Raw genomic sequence first — 24,302 nt, 5'->3', positions numbered from 1 at the left:
GGCACATATATAATTCCGCTCTGGCCCTCCATTAAACTCAGAATGGGAAGATACTCATGTGATTGAACATCATCATCATGAATATCATCCGGTGACTTCATTGGTCATCAAAGTGGATTTGGTTGATCTAGTTTGCCAGGAAAATTCCACCTCTTTTTTCAGTCTACCTGGTTTGCTGTCCAGGTTCTCAGCTTGGACAAAGAGGCTGCTGTTGCTAGATAGGAGCCTGAGTGGGCTGCTCTACTGGTCAAACACCAATCCTAGTGTAATGCTTATTGGTCCCTCCTTTTGGGTTTTTCTAGCCCTTCTTCATTTCCCAGGACTCTTTAAACAATAAGTGTTGGTGAGGGTGTAGAGAAGAAGGAAGCCTCATGCACAATTGGTGGGAAGGCAAACTGATGCAGCCACTATGGAAAACAGAATGAAGGTTCCTCAAAAAATTGAAAATAGAGCTACCCTATGATTTAGTAATTCCACTATTGGGTGTTTATCCATGCTTTATTTTTAACTCAGAAGCCAGAATGATTCTTTTAAAATGTTAATCAATCACTTAATCATGTCTCTCCTCCAGTGAAGGCCTTCCAAAGTCTTACTTCCACCCTGCTTCCCTTCTTACTCAGAATAAAATCCAATGCCCAGTTAATGCCCTGTAACATTCACCATAATCTGGTTTACTGCTCTCACTGTGACTTCATCATCTAGAGCTTTCTTGCTCTTGTACCCAGCTTGAGGACACCACTCTGCTTGTTCTGGAGTTCTACTCTGAGCATGCTACCACTTTATCACCTTTGTATTTCTTCTTTGTTCTACCCAAAACCCTCTTTCTTTGATGCTTCCGGGGCTAATTTCTCACCTCAAGTCTATCTCTGTTCAAATGTTGCTTTCTCATGAAGAGCTCCATGAGGAAAAGACTATTTTTTCTTCTGTTTTGTTCGCAGTAGAATCCTCAGCAGTTTATACAGCTTTAAGAACTCAATACAAACACACACACACCCACAGATATATATGTATATATTTTTTCAAACAAATAAATGACCGGTCCTTAAGTTCTTCCATTTAATATCTAAATAATATATCTACTTTACTATGAGTAACTTGGTGCCCTTAACATTTCTAAAGATGTAAAAGGAGATTTTAAATTTGCCTACCATTTTGCAGCAGACTTGTTGCTTCTGATTCATGCCCTGGGCTCCATTACATACTCTTGTTTCCACTCCTACCAGAATCTGCCCTCTGCTTGCTTGAACCTGCTTAACTCATGCATGGAAGCATCCCCATCATCTTCCTTCCCTACACTCTTATGGACGCAGCCTTTTATGAATAATTTTTGGAGACTAAAAAGCATTACATCACCAAACAGAAAACAGTTTAAAATCAATAATAGGCAAAATAGTTCATAAAGCTTATTGGCCATTCTCTGCCTCAGATTATATCTTTCTTGCTCTCATGTGAAATTTTGGGCATTTGTTTATATCTTTATAGTTCTAGATTTTAGTTATAGCCTAATTATCAAAGTACAAAAGTTGGTGACATTAATAAAACTTATGGATCATAAAAACTAATCAGTAGTTGAGACCCATTACTGCTCCATTTTGGATCAAGAGAAAAAATTTGAACCATATAAACTTATTGTTTAGAGCTCTCATAATCTTTTTCTTTGATATATAAGTTATAGATTTAGTTGTGAGATATTTAATCTTTGATATGTTTCTGCTTTATCCTCTTTCAATAAAGTTTTTCTTTTTCCATTTCTCTAATGAAGTTATCTTTACCAGTTTTCTTTTTAAATGGTTTATTTTATTTTGTTCATTGTCATAATGAAAATTATACTTTGTATTGTGAATATTAAGCTTTAATGAGTACTTAATTAAAATATGGATCTCACCGGGATACCTGAGTGGCTCAGCGGCTGAGTGTCTGCCTTTGGCTCAAGGCATGATCCTGGGGTCCAGGATCAAGTCCCAGATTGGGCCTCTTGCAGGGGGGCCTGCTTCTCCCTCTACCTGTATATCTGTCTCTCTCTCTTTGTCTCTCATGAATAAATAAATGAAATCTTTTAAAATAATATGGATCTCACCATGCATTTACCTGTTATTCCTTTGGTAGAAACACTAAAGTTGCCAGAAAAACATTTTAACATTTGAATTGCAAAAGTAATGAAGATCATACTCAAATTTCTTGTAATAGAAACTTTTATGACATTCTCAAAAAGGAAATAACAGATTTTTAAAATATCTTGAAGTATATATATCAGAGATATTAACTAGTTCCATTCACTGTTCAATGCATATATGTGTATATATATATACACATATATATATGCCATATGTATGTACACATATGCATATGTATGTTTATATATAAATGTGGCATATATATTAAGAAATATATAAATATCTACAAATCAGGCCATATCCAGGTAGAAAATCAAAGGGTGAGAAAAAAAAAACAACTGATTATTGTTTGTTGTGGCATTAGGGTGAACTGCTTTTTTTTTTTTTTTTTTTAGATTTTATATATTTATTTGAGAGAGGGAGAGAGAAAAGGGGGAGGGGCAGAAGAGGTGCAGACTCTCAGACCTCACTTGAGCAGATAGACAGATTTTGGGGAGGGGGCTCCAGGCCAGACTCAAGGTGGGTGGGGCTTGATGGGGCTCCAGGTGCTGGTTGGGGGTGGGGAGCAAGCAGCTCAGTGCAGGACTCAGCATGGAATCATGATCTGAGCTGAAGGCAGATGCTTAGCCCAGGCATCCCTTGGGTGAACTGCTTTTATTTTATTTTTATTTTTTTTATTTTTTATTTTTTTGTGAACTGCTTTTATAACTTCTGTGACCACTTAGGTTAAAAAGTTATATATCTAATATGCATGATTAACCTCAGTTTACAAATCTACTGCACTGACCCCTTAAGCACTGGGAATGAATGTAAGAGTTAATAAAACAAAAAAAAATATTCTCATATAAAATGGATAAGTATGATTTTTCACAAATAGGGCAATGGAGAAAATAAAGCTGACTAAGGGAATAGAGTTGCAGTGTAAGAGCCAGTCATACTTTTTACCTTCTCTGTAGATAAGGACTTTCTTAAGTGCTAATAACATTTAAGCAAACCCTTAAGTAATGGATGGAGGAAACCATTTGAATATTGGGTGGGCTGGGGAGAAAGCCAGGCAAAAGAAATAGCAGTTGCCAATACCAAGAAGACAACATGCTTAATATGGGATTTGAAGTCACAGCTATCTAATCCTTCTTCCCTTGCTCTAGTTCCTGTCCCACCCCTACTGCTCTACTTCTTTCCATTGCACTTATCCCCTTCTGACATACAATATAATTTACTTATTGTGTTGGTGGTTTCTTTCTCTCACTGCAGTTAAAGCTCTGCAGAGAAGAGTTCTGTCTCTTGTGTTCACCAGTGTATCCTAAATGCCTAGAATAGCATTCAACTCATAGCTTGTACTCAGTAGATCTTCATGGTATTAATTGGCATTTATTTTGGAAACTTCAAGGAGATCGTGTGGCAGTGAACAGTATATAGTGCTGTGATGGCATGAGGAGAGAATGCCAGGATCAATAATCGTATGGCTTTATAAGTCACAGAAGAGACTTTGTATTTTCTTCAAAGTGTGATAGGAAGCTTCTGGAGGGTGGAGAGCAAAAGAATGGAATGGCCTGATTCACATATTTATAAATACCAATAGGCTGCTGTGTGGAGAATAGTCCACACTCTCCAGCAGTTCCAAGTGTGTGGACAAGCACACCAATATGCTAATAACTCACCTATTGCTGACCTTAGTAAGGGCCACAACGAAGGACAGACTAATTTATGAGGATAGAAGGATTCTGGACTGGTAAGACTTCATAGGTGAGGGGCACTGGAGTTGGATCTTGAGTATGAGTAAAAAGAAAATTTCAGGCAGCAGAAAATAATTGGGCAAAGAATAGATGCAACACAATCTATGGGTAGAATAAAGAAATTTGGAAAATAGGTTTGGATTCTGAGTACTGAGAAGGTGATAATGACAGTAAGTGCTTTAAATACATTTTCACTTAATTTTTACAAAACCCCAATGAGTTAAAACCTATTTTAATCCCCTCTTCTCAGAAAACTGAGGCCCAGAGAAGCTAAGTCAAAGCTTTATTCAACAAGAAAGAAGAAGCATGGAGATTTGAGCTTGGATCTGTTTGATGCTCAATCCCATGTACTGAGTTGGTGCTTGAATAATAATACAATCAAAATTCAAAAAATTATTCAATTCCTTGCTTCTAATCAATTCAATCCAATTAATATTTATTTTGCATGACTGGGGCTGCTAATGTGTATAATGTTGTCCAAGGCACCATAGTCATGTTACTGGTTATGGTCCTTTTTATATTAAAGCAAAGCATTTATAATAAGAATTTCTGTGTTTGTTATGAAATGTTAATATTTATGTTCCTTTCATTTATTTATGTATGGTTAATGTCAAGCATGAGGCAGATAAATTGAAGAAATTAATGCTTGCTCATAATTTATCATGACATAATAAACTCTTAATTCTGTGTCTCCTTGGCCTTGTAATCAACAAGCTGAAAAACTGCGACTTGACCGTAGTCATTTAGATATCTACAGTTCCACTTAGGAGGTTGTGTTCCAGGACATAATAACAACTTTTAATAATTCACTAATATTCACATTCATTTATTTTTATTTATTTATTTTTTATTCACATTCATTTAGAAAGAATTTCTGCTGAGATTATTTCCCTAAGTGGCGTTTAAACTTTTCATTCCTTATGTAGTTATTGGACTGAAGGATATACTGATAACACACAACTGGTCACATGACCTGGTCTTAGACAAGAGAAGAAACATTAAAAATGGAATTTAGTGGAGAAAAGGTGAAAAGATGGACTTCTCAAAGAAGAAATATTAGCCAATGGCTTTGAGGATAAGCATATACCACATCAGTGCTTCTCGATCTCATTCACATTATAGCACAAATAGGAGATCATATTTTTACATTATATTAGTGTAGATGGAGCAGGGTGCTCAGGCCTAGTATTGAGTATTGCGGGAGCTCTGGGAGTCCCAGGATGTAACGAGTCACCCTGAAGCTGAGAGACTGCTGCTTCAGTACACCTGTAATCTATTTGCAACACACTTGCTGGGAAGCTCTGTCCTAGTTAGCTCAGAATGATTCATGGCATGACCAAGAAAAGCAGGACATTTTTATCTTTCTTATGTTCAGTTGGACTATAAAAAAAAAAAAAAAAAAAAAGAATTCACTACATCAGCTATCCCTTAATCCTGTTTGCACACTGAAAAAAAAAAAAGTCCTGGGGAGATTTAGAAAAATACTGTTTTGGCATCCTTAAACTAATTAAATCAAAAATCACTAGTGGTGAGGCCCAAACATTGGTATTTTTTAAAGCACCATAGAGGGTACTAAGAATATTCCACTGTACTGAATGATCACTAGTGCCTTCTATATCTCTAATCATCTAGGATTTTAAGTGATGTTAGAAGATAGTCTATAGCAACCTAAGTTTGGAGAAGCCAGTAACTATATGGGTGCTATATATGGGGAGAATTATGGAAAACCCACAAAAGAGACTGTCTCTCAGAAAAGAGATTGCAAGACACTGCTAATGATGCCTAAGAACATCCTCCTAGACTTAAAGTTGCCAGGAAGCCTCCCTTTCTCCTTGAGACAAAATTCAAGTGGAAGCATCAGTCTCAGACTTTGAGATGAGAGAAAAAGAGAGGAGAGGGACAAATACATGTGAGATTGTAAGGCAAAGAATTTCAGTTTGAAGCAACCAGCTGTGACTCCACAGCGAATAAGTGAGGAAGCAGTGAAGAGAGGCCTTGCCAGACTGGAGAAAGGTTTATTGGACTGCTGGGGTGGTGGGGCCCAGGCAGTACCAGTTGAGGTTGAGGATGGCGAGCTTGTCGGCACATCGATGGTCTGATGTGCTCCAACAACACACATCGGCTCAGAGAAGCTGGGGAATCGGATTAAGACAACTATTTACTGAGTGGGTCAAACAAAAGTATCTTAAGAAAATAGGCTGAAGGTATTGGCAAGAGAATGAAAGATACAGTAGACTGTGGATTCTTGGTTAGGTTTGGAGAGACTGAAAATAGGAATTGGCTGATAGATTGGGACAAACCTTGGTCCAGCGATATTTATTTTCATGATGTCTAAGAAAAAATGTGGTGAGAATAAGAGAACATGTGAATGGGAGAAAGGGAAGTCATGTTCTGGGGAACACCTTCTCTTCCACTCCAGGTGGCAGGACTCCCATTAGAGTAGTATTTCTGGCCTAATTTGTACTCCTCCAGGAAGAAATGGCTTCCCTGATAGATGAGTCTCATAGACTGAACTGGGCATGAGTGACTCATCCCCTTTGGCCCTTCTGTTATCAGTCTGTGGAATGGCCTCCTCCCCAGAGCATGCAGTCTAAAGTGCTTTCTGCCTTGCTGGAAAAAACTAGCTTCTAGCAACACACCCATTCATAGCCACAGCCCTTAATTGAGGGAGTGAAAATCAATGGATTTGTTTGTATATCTAAGCTGTGTTCTTTAATACAGGCATATTTTAATATTCTCTCTCTCTCATTTACATGACACTTTCTTACCATTCTCTCACTTCAAACATTCAATACTCCCTTCCCTAACCTGACTGTCAGTGAATGTCTCAGCTTCCTAAGTTCCTGAGCACTTACACAAACTCCCCGCACTATAATTACCAGCCAGGGAACCCACATGCTCTGTCTTCCCACCTTTTATCTTCCCTCTGAAGTCAGTCTTTCTTGCATAGATTCTATCTCCTGTCACAGACTGAAGGACACTGCTTCAGAAATTCATCCCTTTCTATCCCACCTCATAATTTTTTACCTTATCCTGGACCCTTTCCCGTAAGCACAACTTTTTGTAATTTCTCTCCTTCCTTCCTTTGTCAGCTAGTGTCCCATTTATTTGATTCCTTTTACAAAAATATGCTTTAAAAGTATGGTATAAACACACTGTCTTCAATTCCTCTCCTCCCATTTCATTTTAAATTTATATCAGTGAGGCTTTTCGAGTGCCATGCATGCCCCTTTCTTTCCAGCCCCGGCCCTGGGGACGTAGCAGCCACCAAGGTGTTGATGCCCAAAAAGAACCGTATTGCCATGTATGAACTCCTTTTCAAGGAGGGAACGATGGTGGCTGAGAGGGACGTCCACATGCCTAAAAACCCTGAGCTGGAAGACAAGAATGTGCCCAATCTTCACATCATGAGGGTCACGCAGTCTCTCAAATCATGAAGCTATATAAAGGAACAATTTGCCTAGAAACATTTCTGCTGGGAAAGGTCTGCAGTGTCTCTGCGATGACCTCCACATGCCACCTGGGACTGGGCCTGCCACTCTGCACCACACCATCCTGATACTGGCAGGCCACAGCCCAAAAGTCCAGAGGGAGAGCAACGGGCAAGACTCACGCAAGGGGAAGCTGACAGCTACACCTCCAGACCAAGCCCTGGTGCCAACAAGAAAGCTGAGGCTGTGTCAGCCACTGAATTCCACTTCAGAGGAGAATTTGGTCATAGATGTGTCAGCCACCTCAGTAAAGTTGGAGGAGATTGTTTTTATGTTGAATGAATCCATAGCCAGAGCCAAAGAAGAGGCTTTTCTCCCAACCACCTGCTAACGCCAGCCTCCACAGTGCTAAATCTAGTGGCCAGTGTTCCTTGTCTTAATTGCTCTCGCAGCAGCATTTGACAGAGATGATCACTCTTGCCTACTTGATTCATGTTAATCTCTGGACTTCTAGGATACATCCCTCTCTTCGTCTCCCTGTACCCCACTTCATTGATTTGTTCTTACTCATTCTCCTCTGTTGGCTCAGGACTCTTATTGTTGGAGTGCCCTAGGGCTTGGGTTTGGGCCACTGCTCTTGTCTATTTGCATTTACTTCCTGATGACTTCATTCCAGTTTTTTGGTTTTCTGTCTGCATGCTAATGTGGTCTCCAGATTTGTATATTCAACTGCCAACGTGACATCTCTATTTAGATGACTAATAGAAACTTCAAACTCAACATGTGCAAAATTGAGCAACTGAATTTTTCCCAAACCTGCTTCTGTGGTTTTGTCATCAGCTAGACCTGGTTTCAAATGATGGGACTTTCCTAATTGTCTAAGTGTGATCTTGGACAACTTCTATTTCTCTAAGACTTTGTTTCCTTATATATAACTGAGGAATAAATACCTCCTTCAGAGGGTTTTATAAAAACCAAGTCTGGCTTCCCTGTAATATTATTCAATAAATGGCAACTATTGAGCTATTATTCTTGCTTTTAATGAAAATAAAACAGGATAGTGATTGGCTTTGTCTTTCAAATGCAATTCTTGGAAAAAGTAAAATTAAGGAGAAAATAAAGTGCTTGCTACCATGGCAACTGAGGTAATAGAGAGCTTAAAGATTAAGAAATGATAGTCTGAAGATTGCTTCAGTCTACTACTCAGTTTTGACTAATATTGCCTTTGTTTCTGTAATTTTGTAATCTTTCTAATCTTAAATTTGGGATTGTGAGCGGAGTGTCCATCCATATAAATTAACATTTTTTAAATGTTCTATTATTCCAAGATAGCTATGTTAACCTTTTCCTAAAAGCCTTTGCATAGAATTGGTCACTATCATGACTCTTCTCTTCCTCTTACCCTATCAGTTAAACCTATATCTTCTGAGATGGTGTAAACAAAGTATTTAACATGAAGTGAACTATAAGAAGAGCATTAGGATATCTGCTCGGCCTGCTAAAAACATACCTTTCTTCTTTGTCTTTAATGTGATTTTCCCCCAATACTCTCTGAATGGGTGATGGAGATGAGTTTATCTGTATGTACATTTGAGTGAGTGGATACATGTAAGTTTGCAAAGTTATTTTCCAATCTATTTTATATTTTTAAAGTATATTTTTGAAACTGCTATTTTTATTTTTAATTTTTATTTATTTAAGATAGTCACAGAGAGAGAGAGAGAGAGAGGCAGAGACATAGGCAGAGGGAGAAGCAGTCTCCATGCACTGGGAGCCCGACGTGGGATTCGATCCCGGGTCTCCAGGATCACACCCTGGCCAAAGGCAGGTGCCAAACTGCTGCGCCACCCAGGGATCCCATGCGCCACCCAGGGATGCCTAAACTGCTATTTTTAAAAATCTGTTTTCTAAACTACTAGGCAGGATTATTTAATACAAACAATATGGGTTGGTAGTTAAAATATCTGGAGTTGTACATTCTCTTTTTTTACTCATTTATTTGCCAACAACTTGACTAATTTTTTAAAAATCTTATTTATTTATTTATTTATTTATTTATTTATTTATTTATTTTTTATTTGAGAGAGTGAGAGCATGAACAGGGGGAGGAGCACGGGGAGAGGGACCAGCAGACTCTGCGCTGAGCAGGGAGCCCAACGTGCGACTCAATCGCCCGAACCTGAGTTCATGACCTGAACCGAAATCAAGAGTCAGATGCTTAACTGACTGAGCCACCCAGGCATCCTTCGCCAACGAATTGACTATTATTATGTAGGAAGCAGTGCCTTCAGCCCACACTTTGAATATTAAATATACCACAAATTAACTGTAAGAATCTGGGAATAAAAATAAGCATTTTTTAGTTCTCAGGGCTAGTCAGAAAGTCAAATGAGATAACTACCATTAAAATACAACCCATAAAAAGAGAGAAGCAAAACAGCCAGAGGATGATTTGTTTCAAGCATTTCCCAAATATTTATTGGATGTATACTCTATGCTGTGCATTGTGTTGGTTCTTATTAGTATAGACAAGAAGTTCTATATAAGACAACTTTTGCATACTAAGGTATCTTATTTCATTTCAAACTTTAGAAATTATGTTTCCTGATATAAAAAACAAATTCAAAATTCTTTATTAGTGACCAAGAATTTTTTGTATCCTGATGCAATGATTATAGTGTATAGTATAGTAACAGAGGACATATATGGAAACTGGACAGTAAATAAAGTATGAAAATATAGATTTATCCAGAGTAGCAATCTTGGCCAAAAATGACTAATAATTTCGCCAATTTCTAGGGAAAAGTGAACTTAATATCAGAACCGTACTATAGAATAGAACATGGGGGAATCCCTGGGTGGCTCAGTGCTTTAGCACCTGTCTTAGGCCCAGGGCGCGATCCTGGAGACCGAGGATTGAGTCCCACATCAGGCTCCCTGCATAGAGCCTGCTTCTTCCTCTGCCTGTGTCTCTGCCTCTGTCTCTCTCCTCTGTGTCCTTCATGAATAAGTAAATAAAATCTTTAAAAAAAATAAAAAAAGAACATGAAGGGCACATCCAAGTTTAGTCCATATGTAGTTCTTATGCCATAGAATGGACCCAATATTTCTCAACTCACTCTATTTATGTTTATAAAAGTCAGAACTCAGAAATCCCTTCAGGTGTTATAAAAACTTAAACTATGTAGGCATCTGGTATTCACAGTGATAGATGAAGAGTAACATCCTGTCATAGAACTTTACTGTGATTTTTGTAAAACTAAGCTAGTGACGTATATTTTAGGATGTGAGATAAACTTAACGAAATATAGTAAAATTATTGTGTCATAGAATTATAGAGTTCCAATCAATCAGTATTTTTCTGTTGAAGGACCAAAACAAAGCAATACTCAATCCTGAAGTTCATACAGTATAGTATTTTTGATTTAAGCATGAGGGTGTTTATGAGCTATTATAATACATGTAAATATTTGTGAAAAAATGTCAATCAAGCGAAGAGAAACCAAAGTGCGAAGAAGAAGGAGTATGGACAGAAGGTACCATTTTAAAATGTTCTAATTTGAGTTTTGAAGACAATATATATGTAGGTATGCTTGTGCATGTATATGCACATATGTGTATGTATGTATATATACATATGTATGTATCATGCACACACAAAACATGCATACACATAAATATTTTATGATGTTAAAAAACATTATCATCAAGATGTGGATTGAAGGCAAATTTAATAATTTCATCTTGTTATAAGTGGAAGCTGATGAATTTCAATATGCTTGATTTGTATTAATGTATTTAGCCTGTGTGACTACAAATCTTGAGGGATCACAAAGGATTCTAAGTACTGTCTTTATTTGAGACACTCTCAATGAATGGTTAGGTAGCTAAAATGAATCTCTTGAACTTGGAAGAAAGTCTGAGGTTTAGAAGTTTTGTTGGTTGTTGTTTTTTAATTGGGATCCTCCAATGCAAGATCTCACTGTGAGAATTGATTATACTGTTGGATGGAGTATCTCATTGGCTTGCTACAAATGCAGTGTTTCCTCTCACTTCACCTGCCTTTCATTTCTATTCTAACTATAACAGGTGTCTGGCACTGCATTGCTTCTCAATAAAAACTTGTTGAATAAATGAATGAATAAATGAGTGAATGTACAAACCCTACAGACTTGTATACAACCAGCTGTGACTGTCAAGAAGAAGACTCAGAGGCTGGGTGTAAACTTAGAGTGTTGGCTATCTAGATAGGGTCATCTTTGCTGAATCTTATAGAAATCATGAAGAGAACGAAGCAAATATAGTTAGAGGTGCATAAATATGAATATATATTTAGTAGATAGATAAGATAGATAATCTAGCTGGCAATATGTACCTAACTAGCTTCCACATGCCATCCATATGGATCACTAGGATGTATTGCCCATCTGGACTGCAAATTTCACTCCATCTGGCATGACTTCTAACTGAATGCTTGGCTAGAAAATTCTTTGTTATCCTATAGTGTGATGGTGTAAATTGTAGTGATATCTCTCCTTCTTGTCCTCCTCCTCCTTCTCCTCTGTTCCCTCACTCCTTCCCTTTCTCCTTCCCTCCCTCTCTCTTCCTCTCTCTTGCTCTTCCTGTTCTTTGTCCAGTATGGCATTTTTTCCTCTGAGCATTTATCAGGAACTAACAGCAAATGAACAGTCCTCTCAGTGTATTTCTTTAATTCTCCAAATTCTTATCACTCTAACAAAGTTTTGAGCTACTTATCCAATACCCATAAATGAACAAAAGAAAAGATGTATTGAATTGGTTGTCTTGAAGCGGAATATATCTAACAGTTATTTATTTAAAAAGTTCTATTGAAAGGCTATAAAAAATGTGTTAGCTGAATCTTCCTGGCAGTATATGACATAGTAGGCTCTAAAATATTTTTTTTGGAACTTTTTATAAAACCAAGCTGATAACATACATTTCAGAAGGCTTAAGAGTAATTATTCTCAGAGGCTGAAGGATATATTAGATGACTTCTGGGAATCTTCTCCGTAAGTCTATTAAGAACAAGCGTCTGGCTTCAGGACTTTTATTTTACTCATTTTTAAGAAAGTGTAATTGAGTTATCCTTTTACTTTTTCATCTTCAATTTCTTTCTGTAAAAATTCAAGTGGTTGAAATAGCTGAAATTAAACTTTCTAGAGTTAATATTCTTAATTTACCTCTCTGGAGAAAAGATGTATCTTGAGAGATTTTGGGGGGGTCGTCTGTGTGTAGTAATTAAAATGGACGTGTTATTTATCTTTTATATGGTTGGTAGACATTGCCCAGAAACTAATGTCTGCTGCCATAAGCACATTAAATTTTGTTTCACATAGTAATATTATACTGTATACTTTTTACTTTCAAGTTAATACTTAAAATAGTCTTATTATAAATTAAACTCAATCAAACTAAGAATGAAGTTTCTTGACAAGCCAAAAAATCTTGGAAAGCTATTTGGAAAACTTAAGAAAGATGTCAAAATATACTAACCAAAAGTATGAAAATATGTCTCTACATTTCATATATTTTTGAGACAAGAATGTTCTGACTTTACTTGAGTTCATAGAAATAGGGTGTTAACCAGACTAAATCTCTTTACTAATTTCACTTGAGAAAACGCTTATTATGAAAAACACATCTAACGGAGTTACCTCATATGCCCTGAAATGTTTTCAGCCATATTTCCCAAAACATTCTGTGACAACCTGTATCTTTTCATGCATTGACCCTTCGCTTTGGAAAGTCTTTAACCTCCTGCTCTTGCTAGGGTCACTTTGATATATCCTGTGAATTAGGTGCTTTTCAGATTAAACTCAATCTCCTTTACGTGAAGTCAGTCATTAGCACTTATTAAACTGCATTTCAGTTGCTTGCTAGTTAATAACCTCTTACTAGTTGATGTCCTTCCCACCAAATTTAAAGTTCCATGAGGACAGAGACTATCTTTTATAATTATTCTTCTAGAGCCTGGAAACAGTACCAGACTTCTACAACCACAATGGACAGGGCGAGATTCTGCATCCTTTTAATTTTCAAACATAGACACCACTTTCACTTTTGCTAAGCAGGCAGAGAAAGAAAGTTGAGTTGTCTTCAAATAAACCTTCAGAACAATGATCTACTGTCATCATAAATAGCCCACTTAGAAAACAAAAGTTTGGAAAGGAATGTATGCTTTGATAATTTCCACAACATTTAGAGTAAAGCACTGTATTTAAAATAGTTATATGTTAATACTATTTATCCTTCCAGCTTCTTTCAACATTAATTCATACTGCCTTCTTTCCCCTCCCCACACAAAAACTATGGAAAAGAAAAACTTGTACTCTTCTTGGCCAGAAAGTTTCAGAATTGCTAAAATAGTTTGTTGGTTGATGCAAATTCAGCAAATATATGAGATTATATCAGGAATATATAATATTACACCAGAAATATTTGATTTATTGGCCCCTTTAATAAGAAATCTAGTGAATCGTCTGGTCTATATTATATCAGAACTAATTAACAGATAAGCATAAAACACATGGAGATTTTTTTTTGAACCATAATCTATTTGGAAAAAAAAATCCTTAAAAACCTGGGTTCTGAAGAAACTTCACAGTTGTTTTTGAGATTTATTTCCACTAATAGCTTTTTTAGGAGCACGACTTACATGGTACCACTCACAGGACGAAATATCCCAACATGTATCCTTGAGTATGAAGAATCAAAATTGTTCACATAGATCACGGATTACCAAAACTAGTATGCTTATATACTTATTTGAGAATCAACGAATCCCATGTGGTTAAAAAACCAGAAGGGAAAAAAGGATTATTTTGAAAAATATAGTACTATGGCTGCTTAAATAATCATGAAAAAAGAAAACATGTTTTTTTCAACTTAAATTGCAGTGGTAGAGATATAGTTAATAGTTTTAGCAACAGGGTAATTCCTGCAGGAGAAAAAAAAATTATACTTTATTTATTTATTCATGATAGACCTAGAGAGAGAGAGAGAGAGGCAGAGACACAGGCAGAGGGAAAAGCAGGCTTCATGCAGGGAGCCTGATGCGGGACTCGATCCCGGGACTTCAGGATCGCACTCTGGGCCAAAGGTAGGCGCTAAACCACTAAGCCACCCAGGGATCCCCCCCAAATGTTTTAAAAATAGTCATTTGAGTGCTCAAAAAACAAAAGGACGGGAGCACATCAAAGGGAAATAGGAGCCAACCTCAAGGAGCTCTCTGTGGCCAAAGCTGGGACCATTTGAGCATCAAAATAAAATTATATTTTTTATCATAACCCCAAGTATAAAATTAATATATCTGAATCCATACTGATACAAGTAAAAGCTTGAAAAAATAATTATACACAAGGCAAATCTTCTCTATAGATGAATTCTGTTTAATGTGTATAAACACCACCCTCCTCAGGAAGTAAAGGTTAATTTCACCACTTTCTGTCACTTCTTTGAGGATATACTAGACGTAGTGGCCAACTCCAAAGAGTAGAGTATGGAGAGGAGAAAAATAGTAACTTTACAGTAGAGAAATCTGGCAAATACCACCTTGCCAAGCCATGGTTAATATCACTAGGAATACATGTGGATATCATGGACTCCCATAATGATGGGATGAGCTCACTTCATTGATAGTATATGATGAGAAGGACACTTTGCCTCTGTGGTATTCTTCCCACAAGCCCACAGCTCAAGTCAAATCATGAGGGAAACATCAAATAAAATTAATATAGGCATCAGAGCACGATAGCCTGTGGGATTCTTGGCCAGTACTTGTTAGTCTTCTAAAGATCATGAAAAACAAGGAAAAGTTGAGAAGGTGTCACAGACCAGAGGAAACTGGGGAGACATGGAAACTAAATAAATGTGATACCCTGGATTGGAACCTAGAACAGAAAAGAGACATTAACAGAAAGACTAGTGAAATCCAAGTGAAGCCTGGGGTTTATTTGATGATAATTTGCCAATATCAGTTATTTAGTTTTGAAAAATATGCCGTAGTAATGTAAGATGTTAACAATTAGGGAAATCGGGTGAGTGGTATATGGGAATTCTCTGTTCCATCTCTACAACTTTTCCATAAATTTAAAATTATTCTCAAGTTAAACATTTGTTTAAAAATCATCTTCTTAAAAAAAATCACCTTCTTGTTTATTTAGCAGCTTGCTGGGTAAATAACTACCTACTTGCTGAATTTACCAGAGTGTGGGACTATCTAAGGAATTAAGAATCCTCTTTCTGCTTCTTCCTCATTGATATTGTAAATTTGAATCATAATTGGAGAATAAAAGATATAAATGAATAATAATTTAAGTTTTGAGAGCCCATCATAATCATTTTCTTTATTATAGTCTTCAGGTTCAAAGCAGGTGGTTCCTGGTTCTTAATTATGTATAACTGCCATCTTAGGTACATTTACAAAGACACCACTTTTGGCTCATTCTCATCTCTGTTCTCCTGAAGTCTCCACCTTTGAACCATGTGTAAATGGAGCATTTATTTTTACCTCTAAAAAGTGTAAAGTCATCTGAATATGATCTTTTTTACAGACTGAATAATTTGTGTTAAAAGACATAAAAAATGAACATGATTTGCAGTGTAGTCTAGATCTTTGCAGTTAATGTTTTTGGATATTGAGTGAAAAAAATCTTCATGTATACAAAAGATTTTTTTAAATTTGTTTTCTATATACGAGAGATAAAGTTTTGACTTTTTAAAACAAGTGTATTGTGCTTCCTAAGTCATTAATTGTGAAACTTAGTGAATTTTTGAGTTAAACTGGGGGAAGGAGAGTCTCGATTATGCCCATATTGTGATGTTCTTTAAGAGTTTGGAAAAGTAGAAATATTTTGTGCATTTTATTTGATAATGTTCCTAGTATTGTATGGCTTTACTGAATCGTATGCCTTGAGCCTTAATGTTCTAGCCAGGTTATAATATGTTTTGATCTATAAATTTAAAAAGAACTCTTCATGTTGAAAGAAAAGGATCTGTACAAAAGTCTAAAATCTTGCTGAATAGACTGGGAGTAACAAAGAGAAACATACAGAAATGAGAGTGATAGAACAATAATTTGTTCCTAAATACGGCTTTAAACAGCATATGAACATGCTTCAGGTTAGTCAGAAGAGGTCCTCTGAATTACACTGTGCATGCTTCCCTGAAATGAAACTGTATGTTATTGGTTAACCAGGATATTTAGCATAATCACTCTGCTAGACTGTGGTGGAGGGAGGTGATTATCATTGAGAACAGATGGGCAGGTCCACAGCACTGCCAGATTCTGCACAAGCTCCATTTATTGTTGCTTCTTGCTTTTTCGCTTCTGTGTTTTAATTTTTCAAAAAAACCATTTTATGTTTTAAAGAACTCGCTGCACAAAAGGTCGGTGGCTGATAACCTTTCAGCTTAGATTGCAAACGTAGGAGAAAGATTCAAAATGCTATCACTGTGTATCTATGAAGGATGGGACAGATTTCATTTTACCCTCTAGCCTCCCTCAATGCATGCACGGATTTATCTGTACGCTAAGCTCTCTGCTCTGCATCTGTAGCTCCTTGTGGATTATATTGTCTCTGTGATCAGAAATGATTTTCTCGGATATGAACACCGTTTCTGGCTCCCCCAAAGTGCATCCTCCTAATGGGACCCGGTTTTATACTTTCCAAGTAAGTGTGTTTTAAATGGCTTCACTACTTAGGAAGTTAATGTATAGTCAAACTTTTAATAAAAGGGCATAAAAGCAAAGGAAAACTGCAGAGTGTGAAAGTGTTAAAGAGGATGTAAGAAGTGGATAATGTGCATGTCAGTGTAATCTATTTTTTTTAAATATGGAAATAGTATGGCACTAGGATTCTCTGTGAATTCAAGCAAAATAATAATGAACACTTAATTTTCACAGGGTTTTTATTTATTTATTTTTTCACAGGGTTTTTAAAAATTGCTACTGTATCATCCTTGAGGGTTTATGAGATGTGTCTCCTGATATTGTTATTTATGGCTCTCATATGGTGAACATTACAGAGTTAACTTCTCTTATATATTACAGAGGGAATAGAACTAAGAGACATATTATGGAACTTTGAACACTGTCTCCTCTGGGCTTAGAAAAACATTTTATATTTTATATACATAGCATAACAAAATTTCTGTTATTTAATTTTTTACATGTGCAATATATGAGCAACAGTAATATAAGAGGTTTAAGTACCACGTTTAGTATGCTTTAGTATTTGAGATAAAGTAGAAACTCATTAAGATGGAAGATTTTCTGTGTTATCAGAAAGTCAAAATGATTTATAATATAAATATGAATAAGAGTTACAAAGCTGTTACCTACTAAACTGTATTTCAATTGCCTGTGAATAAATCAGTCATCAATCTAGAAAATGGTTAAGTCTAAACTAAATCAGATTCTTCCTCATTTTTATCCTCAAACTGTATCTTCTAGTACTAAGGTTTACTTTGTAATTTAGTCATATCATCATTACATGAAAAGGGAAAATGAAAATGAACCTCTTCTGTCTGTGTATTTTACTTTATGGGAAAATAAACAGCTTGGCATTTAATCATTTTAGGTATATAGTTGTAATGTTCTGGAAAAAAAAATATAAAGACCTAGAGGATTAATGTAGTCGAGATAGAATTATTTTAAAAGAGGGCTCTGAATAGATGCACATCCTATTTATTAACGCCTCTTACCTTTGCAAACTATAAGCAGCAAAAATAATTACTCTATCTCTCTCCCTTTTTTATACTTCTATTTTTAATCCTGTTGCCTCTCTTGCTTTACACTGATGTCTAGTGATGGTGCAAGTCTGTGCTGTTACAGAATATATTCACTTCCAGTGGCGATCTGCTTATTGTGGCAGTGACTCAAAATGCAAGTGCCCTGGGGCTGTCTACAGAATTATTACTTTTTTTTTTTTCTTCTCCGTACACTGAGATATAAACACCCTTTACAATATCCTGTAGTCTGGCTCTTTGGGGCAGCTTTTGACATTAAGTATTCTAGTTCAGTCTCTTAAAGTTTAAGGGTCAGTAAATTCCATATGCTCAGTCATGACATAGGCTTTCTACAATTCCTCAGTAAAGATCTTGCTGACACCTTTCTTGGCAGGTGATTTTCTTTGAAAACACACTGGAATGATTTTTAAACACTCATTTTTTTGTTGTTGATATTATAACGGTCTGTGTAAAAACTCTAGGAATTTGGATAAAATAGAAATGTTGACAAATATGAACTCTGTTCCACATTTTTAATTCATAAAGTGATTTTTGATCTTGACATTTATGATAACAGGGAATTTCTGTGTTTAACTTTTTGTTGTTATTGTTTGTTTTTGTGTTGGGTAGAAGAGAAGGAAGAAAAAAAATATAGGTTTTAAGGCATGAAGACAAAGATTTATAAAAGTTGACCCTACTTTTATTTTCAAAAGGCATAATTAAACATGATTGTTTTTATTCTTTATATGTATTAACCTATTTTAAGGCAATATATTTTCTTTGGTTGAAATACTGTTATAAGAAATGAGAGGCTATAGAAGCAACAACATTTCTCAAAAAAAAAACGTAACTTTGAAAATGATTAGTTTAATTTTGAAAAGTGGTTCTTATTATGGAATGACATCAATGCATTTCAGAAATGATTCTGTGTCAAGGAGTTGAGATTTTAATGCTTACTTAAAATTATTTTAGCGCAAGAGTTAACATATGCAAAAACGTTTTAGATAGCTTAGGATGAATAATATTGTTTCAGTTCCATCTTCTCATTAAATGTTCAAACTATCCTGTCATTTTGCTGAAATTGTACATTGCCAAATTTTAAGAGTAAGATTTAAAATGTATTTGACCTGGATGGTTCAAAGGTAACAAGGCAACAAATAAGCTAAAGGATATTTTAATTACAAGACTTTTTTTATCTTTGCATTTTAATTTAGCCAAATATATTCATACTTGTACATATACATGCAAATACTGTTTTCATATAGACTATCTAACACTTAATTTAAATTAATCTCCTTATATGTGAAATCTCACTTCTAGATTACTATGAATATATGTGTATCTGCCTTTTTTTTTTTTTTTTAATTAAGAGGTGCCTGGATCCTGGATGGTGCCAAAACTCAATTTGCACTAGATGTTAAGTGAATTGTTTATCACCAAAAGTCAAGTTCTAGAATGGAGTTGCTTAGAATACCTTTTGATGGACAGAAATTAAGATTAAATGATGCTATAAGAGAAAAAATTTGATTATAATGTTTTTATGCATCAGGACTGCCAATTTATGGAGCTCAAATGTTTATAAATGGACAGTCTTCTTTAAAACAAAGTGATATGGATATACGTATACTACATGTATGAATTCTCCTTAATTTTATGTCCATAAAAATGATGCCCCAATGTGATTTCACGTTTAGCTGGATATTCGCAAATAAAACCATCTATCTGCTCTATTAAATCTCTAGATTGGCTAATCATGACTTCATGTGTGAATCCCCCCAGAATTCATGTCCAACACACTACCTCTCATTTCCTAAAGATTAACTGTCTTCACCTCATGGTTTTCAAACTGTATCTGCACAGACCTAAGGTTTCATGAGAGTTTGTCAGTAGTTGTTAGAGACAGTAGGGAAGAAGAATACACTCGGAGGATCTTAATGTTTCTTTATTCTATATTTACCAGTCTTATTCAATGGCACTCTATGCAAGTTTTATGAACAAAAATAACAAACAGTATGGTATTAGCAGAACAAAGAACAAAATAAAGGTTGCAAACTACTGCCTCAAACCAAAGGAACTTATTTGTGATGGGAGCAACTTTATCTGTTGAGTCCACAGAGGAGTTATTTCTGTTCAGAATACATTTCTTTGCCATTTAATCTGAGAATTAATAATGTTAACTGCCAAGACTGTGTATGAATGGCTGACTCTCTTGCCTCCTGGGGCCCCCCAGAAAACAAAATATGGCAACATAATAATCACAGTTTTTATGTTTATAATACTTCAGGTCTCCCCTGTCCTTAAAGGATAATAAAGTTCATATCTCAAGCTTGACACAGAAAGCTCTTCATGGTCTGGAGCACATGCGACACACTGCTTTACTTGTTTTGCTTTCTCAGAATGTTGTCTGTACGTGTCTGTTGTCTTTGCCTCTTCACTGAACTGGGCCTGGTAATTTTTTTTTTTTTTTTTGACTTGAAGACTCATCTCAAATGGTACCTCCCCCATGAAGCCTTTACTCATTCACCTCATTTCTGCAGGTGTATTAAGTGCCTTCCCTTTGCTCCTTTGCCTGTCCGTACCACTCCTGAAGCCCTTATCATGCTTGGTTTTAATCCCCAAGAACATTTCATCAATCTGTGACCCTAGCACATGGATACTGCCATTATCTCCGTTTAATAAGCTGGGGAAATACATTAGATAGGTAAATGATTAAAGTATGGAAATTTAAAACCATCAGCAACAAATTCTTTTTTTTTTTTTTTGAAACTATGTTGGCAGCTGATAAGACAAACTACATATTATTAAAGAAAACATCTAAAGATATATAAAGGTACATTTAAGACTAAGCTTTTGTGTACTACTGTTGGATTCTTCAGAATAGGTAATGGGTACATGAGTAATCAAGGAAAAACTTAATTTTATTATTCTTAAAATATATTGTTATGGCAGCTAGACAAAATCTCTGACATTTTTTTCTTTATAATCTCATAGAGATTTATAATTCTTGTATAATCTTGTATTCCTTATGACTTAGCATTTTTCATATTTTATCAGGAGAAATTTAAAATTTAATTAATATAAATATATTTTCCATTCAGCAGACAGGAATAGCACGTGGAATATATAGAAACTGAAAGGCAAGCTGAAAATCTCAATTGTATGAAGAATTTCATCCAAAGCAGTATTACTGGTATTTAGGTGAGACACCATATCTTTTATCACATGAAGGTGAGGTAATGCTGACCTTTTAGCAAAGAACCAGATTTTTAAAAATATTCTATCCTTTCAGTATATCTAGGAGTCCACTGTTGTTCTTCTATTACTTGGAGCACATTATAACTTATTACTGTTGATAAGTTTGAAATGCATCGAAAGTATCTAGCAAATTCTTGGCACATTTATGTGTTTAAAAAATTAAAAAAAAAAAGAAATGAAGGCAAATTAGCGCTATAAAGAAAAGACAGATCCTGTGGCTCTGGGATTACATGGTAATATAGACAAACAGTATTAGCTGGGGTTCCCAGCTTAATGAGAGAATTGAGGTTTTTCTCTGCATCCACTAGTGTGTAGTCATGATTATGAGTGGTGGAGATACACAAGAAATGGTTCAAACAGGTGGACCAACAGATTCAGAGGTATTTGCTGGTGTGTAGGAAAGGAGGAGCTTAGAATAACTGGAACATGAACTGAAAATAAGAAACGGTTAAAAGTGAAGTGTGCAAACTCCAGAATTCAAGATAAATGTGAATGTCATCCTCTGGGATCTTGGACTTGGTATTTAAGGATTTTCAACAAGGATTGACAGGCTTGGATTTGCTTAGTTAGAATATTGTACTGTGACTTGGCTTGGTGGTAGGACTAGAGCAGAGAGAACGATTCAGTAGCTTTCGAAAAAATTCAGATGAATTTTTATGATTTCCCTGTATTACAGATGAAAACAAACAAAACAAAAAAGTGGTACTCTAACAAAAACCTGGTGCTCACAAAAAGTTTTCAAGTAGTTGTTAATAATGCAGAAAGTAAATAATGAAGTTTCTGTCTGAATTCAAGATTGTGGAAGCCAAAATTTCATGCTCTTTCCCCTATTTTCTGCTGCCTGTAGTGTTGATGATTAAATATATTAGCAAAAGTATTCCAAGCTACATAATTTTCAACCTCAGTGATCTATTTATTTATAAACATATAGAAATTTGCTCCACCACTTCAAAACATTATACTACTGCCTCCTTGGTTTTTTAACTTAAGGCTTTCATTTGGTTACACCTCCTCATTTTATCTTTACTGATGCAAAATCCTCCTAACTGGAAAGACATTTTTATAGTAACTGAATTGTCAATAAACTTGTATCTTGGAATTCCACTGAAAGACAAAAAGAGAAATTGAGGGGGAAAGCTCTCCTAACTACATACTTGTGTTAGGTTTAAAATGCTCTGTACATCAGTGAGACCAACCAAGAGAATCAATGAATAGCCCTTGTTGATTCGGGTAGGAAATCATAAATCTTCCACCTGCAGAGGTTTCTGCTTAATGGAAATGCAGTGGACTTTATGTTCTGTGAGCACAGGGACCGAGTCCTTCTTTTCACTGTTAAGTCACTAGCACCAAGCAAAGTGCCTGGCATACAGCCATGATTAGCAAATAGATACTGAAGTGATTTGCAAATTGAAAGGAAGAATATTTTGCTCTTCATCACAGAGGCATTACTGATACTCTAATACAGAATGGCCTCCTGGTAGGAACGCATAAATGGTTCTAAATTTCCCAGGCTGAGGTCCACAAATATATTTCACTAATATCTCGTTAAAATAGCTATGTTTTTCAAGTAGTCTGAAGGGGAGAGCATTTGGAAGTAGGGAAATCATGAAAGATGTTCCTGAGATAAGCATTTCATGCACCAAGCACAGTGTCAGTTAGTTAGTAAGGGCCCCATAACCATCAGCTGTAACATCAGAAGCAGTAGAGATGGGATCTGTGGACCACACTGGAGGTGGCAAGGATGAGCCAAGAGAAGTCAAGCATGAGGGAAAAGCTATTAAGAGATAACATTTAAAAGACTTTATTAACTTGCCAAATATAGGACACAAAAGAGGACAAGGCAAGATTACCTCCAAAGTTTCTAATGAGGGAGAGAGGGAAATGGAGGAGGAACAGCTTTGAAAAACAATATATTGGGGATCCCTGGGTGGCTCAGCAGTTTAGCGCCTGCCTTGGGCCCAGGGTGTGATCCTGGAGTCCCGGGATCGAGTCCCACATCAGTCTCCCTGCATGGAGCCTGCTTCTCCCTCTACCTGTGTCCCTCCCCCGCACCCCCCCCCCGTCTTTCATAAATAAATAAATAAAATCTTTTAAAAAAATCCAATATATGTATTTCAGTGTTGGCCAAATTAAATAGAGCAGTTAGAAACACAAGTTTGGCTCTCAGGAGAGAGATCTGACAGGTAGATGTAAATGTGAGAGGAATCTGCTTACAGAGGAGGGGAAGCTATGGAAATGGATGAAATGACCTTTGCAGAGAATGAGGAGAATGGGGCAGATGGAGCAGGGCACAAGGTCCTTGGACACAGTCACCTACCCAGAAGTATGATCATTTCGAGTTATGTGTGCTTGGTTTATTTCATAAACACGTTTTGGAAGCTTTTTCCTTATCACCCGTCCTTGAATATTACCCCAAACCTAATTTAAGTTAGATCTTCCTGCCTCTTTATGTATGTCTTTGCTTTCTTTTGTAAATGCATTTTGGAAGCTAACATTCCCTTTCAACCTCCTCCTTCAATGTCATCCCTGAACCTTAATTCGAGTTAAATCCTCCTCTTCTTAATCTTCCATAAAGTAATTAATGTAGGTCTGTTGTATCATTTACTGTACTGCATGCACTTTTTCACTTCTCTCTAAGACTAGTCTGTGAACTCCTGGAGAGCCTAAGGTATATTTTACTTAACTACTTCTATTGGTTTATTGACGCTTAGCCTAATGTCTGTCAAACAGAGGTAGTCCGTACATTTTGAATGAATAAATGAATTCATGTTTAAATTGCAGACTGCCCAAAATTAATTCTCCTGTATTAATTCATGAAATCATTCAACACACCTTGTTGAGAATCCCCATTGTGCCAGACTTGGATAATGGTGAGCAAAACACCCAGTTTCTGCACTTGAGGCAATCTTGGAGTTGCCTCAAGGAAAGTTCTCCAAAAGTCACGGTAGTACATTATTTGGTTCTTTAGAGTAGACCGACAAAAATGCTTTGACTTTAAAGGTACATATAGATAGCAC

General features: G+C 36.1%; 1 protein-coding gene and 1 pseudogene across 19 annotated transcripts in view; both read left to right on the top strand.

The window, feature by feature from the left end:
• PPFIA2 (PTPRF interacting protein alpha 2) overlaps positions 1-24,302 on the top strand; it is a 468,314-nt gene that overhangs the window by 137,720 nt on the left and 306,292 nt on the right. Inside the window, exons 1-2 of one of the 19 annotated variants that reach the window (XM_072772919.1) lie at positions 16,542-16,973; positions 21,132-21,228. The exons of 16 other annotated variants lie outside the window; for them this stretch is intronic. Coding sequence is in view for 1 of the 3 variants with exons in the window: in XM_072772921.1 (XP_072629022.1) it covers positions 16,893-16,973 (81 nt within the window). In the remaining 2 variants the exon portion in view is untranslated. Of the gene's footprint in view, positions 1-16,541; positions 16,974-21,128; positions 21,229-24,302 lie in introns of those variants that run through there. 2 more of the 19 variants (XM_072772918.1, XM_072772921.1) reach the window with 2 other exon arrangements.
• On the top strand, positions 4,015-8,420 carry LOC140603218 (small ribosomal subunit protein eS10 pseudogene; annotated as a pseudogene).

This window comes from Canis lupus, chromosome 13 (assembly GCF_048164855.1).
Source record: "Canis lupus baileyi chromosome 13, mCanLup2.hap1, whole genome shotgun sequence".
NCBI classification, from domain to species: domain Eukaryota; kingdom Metazoa; phylum Chordata; class Mammalia; order Carnivora; family Canidae; genus Canis; species Canis lupus.
The sequence above is the reverse complement of the archived record's forward strand: the minus strand, read 5'-3'. Positions and strand labels throughout refer to the sequence as shown.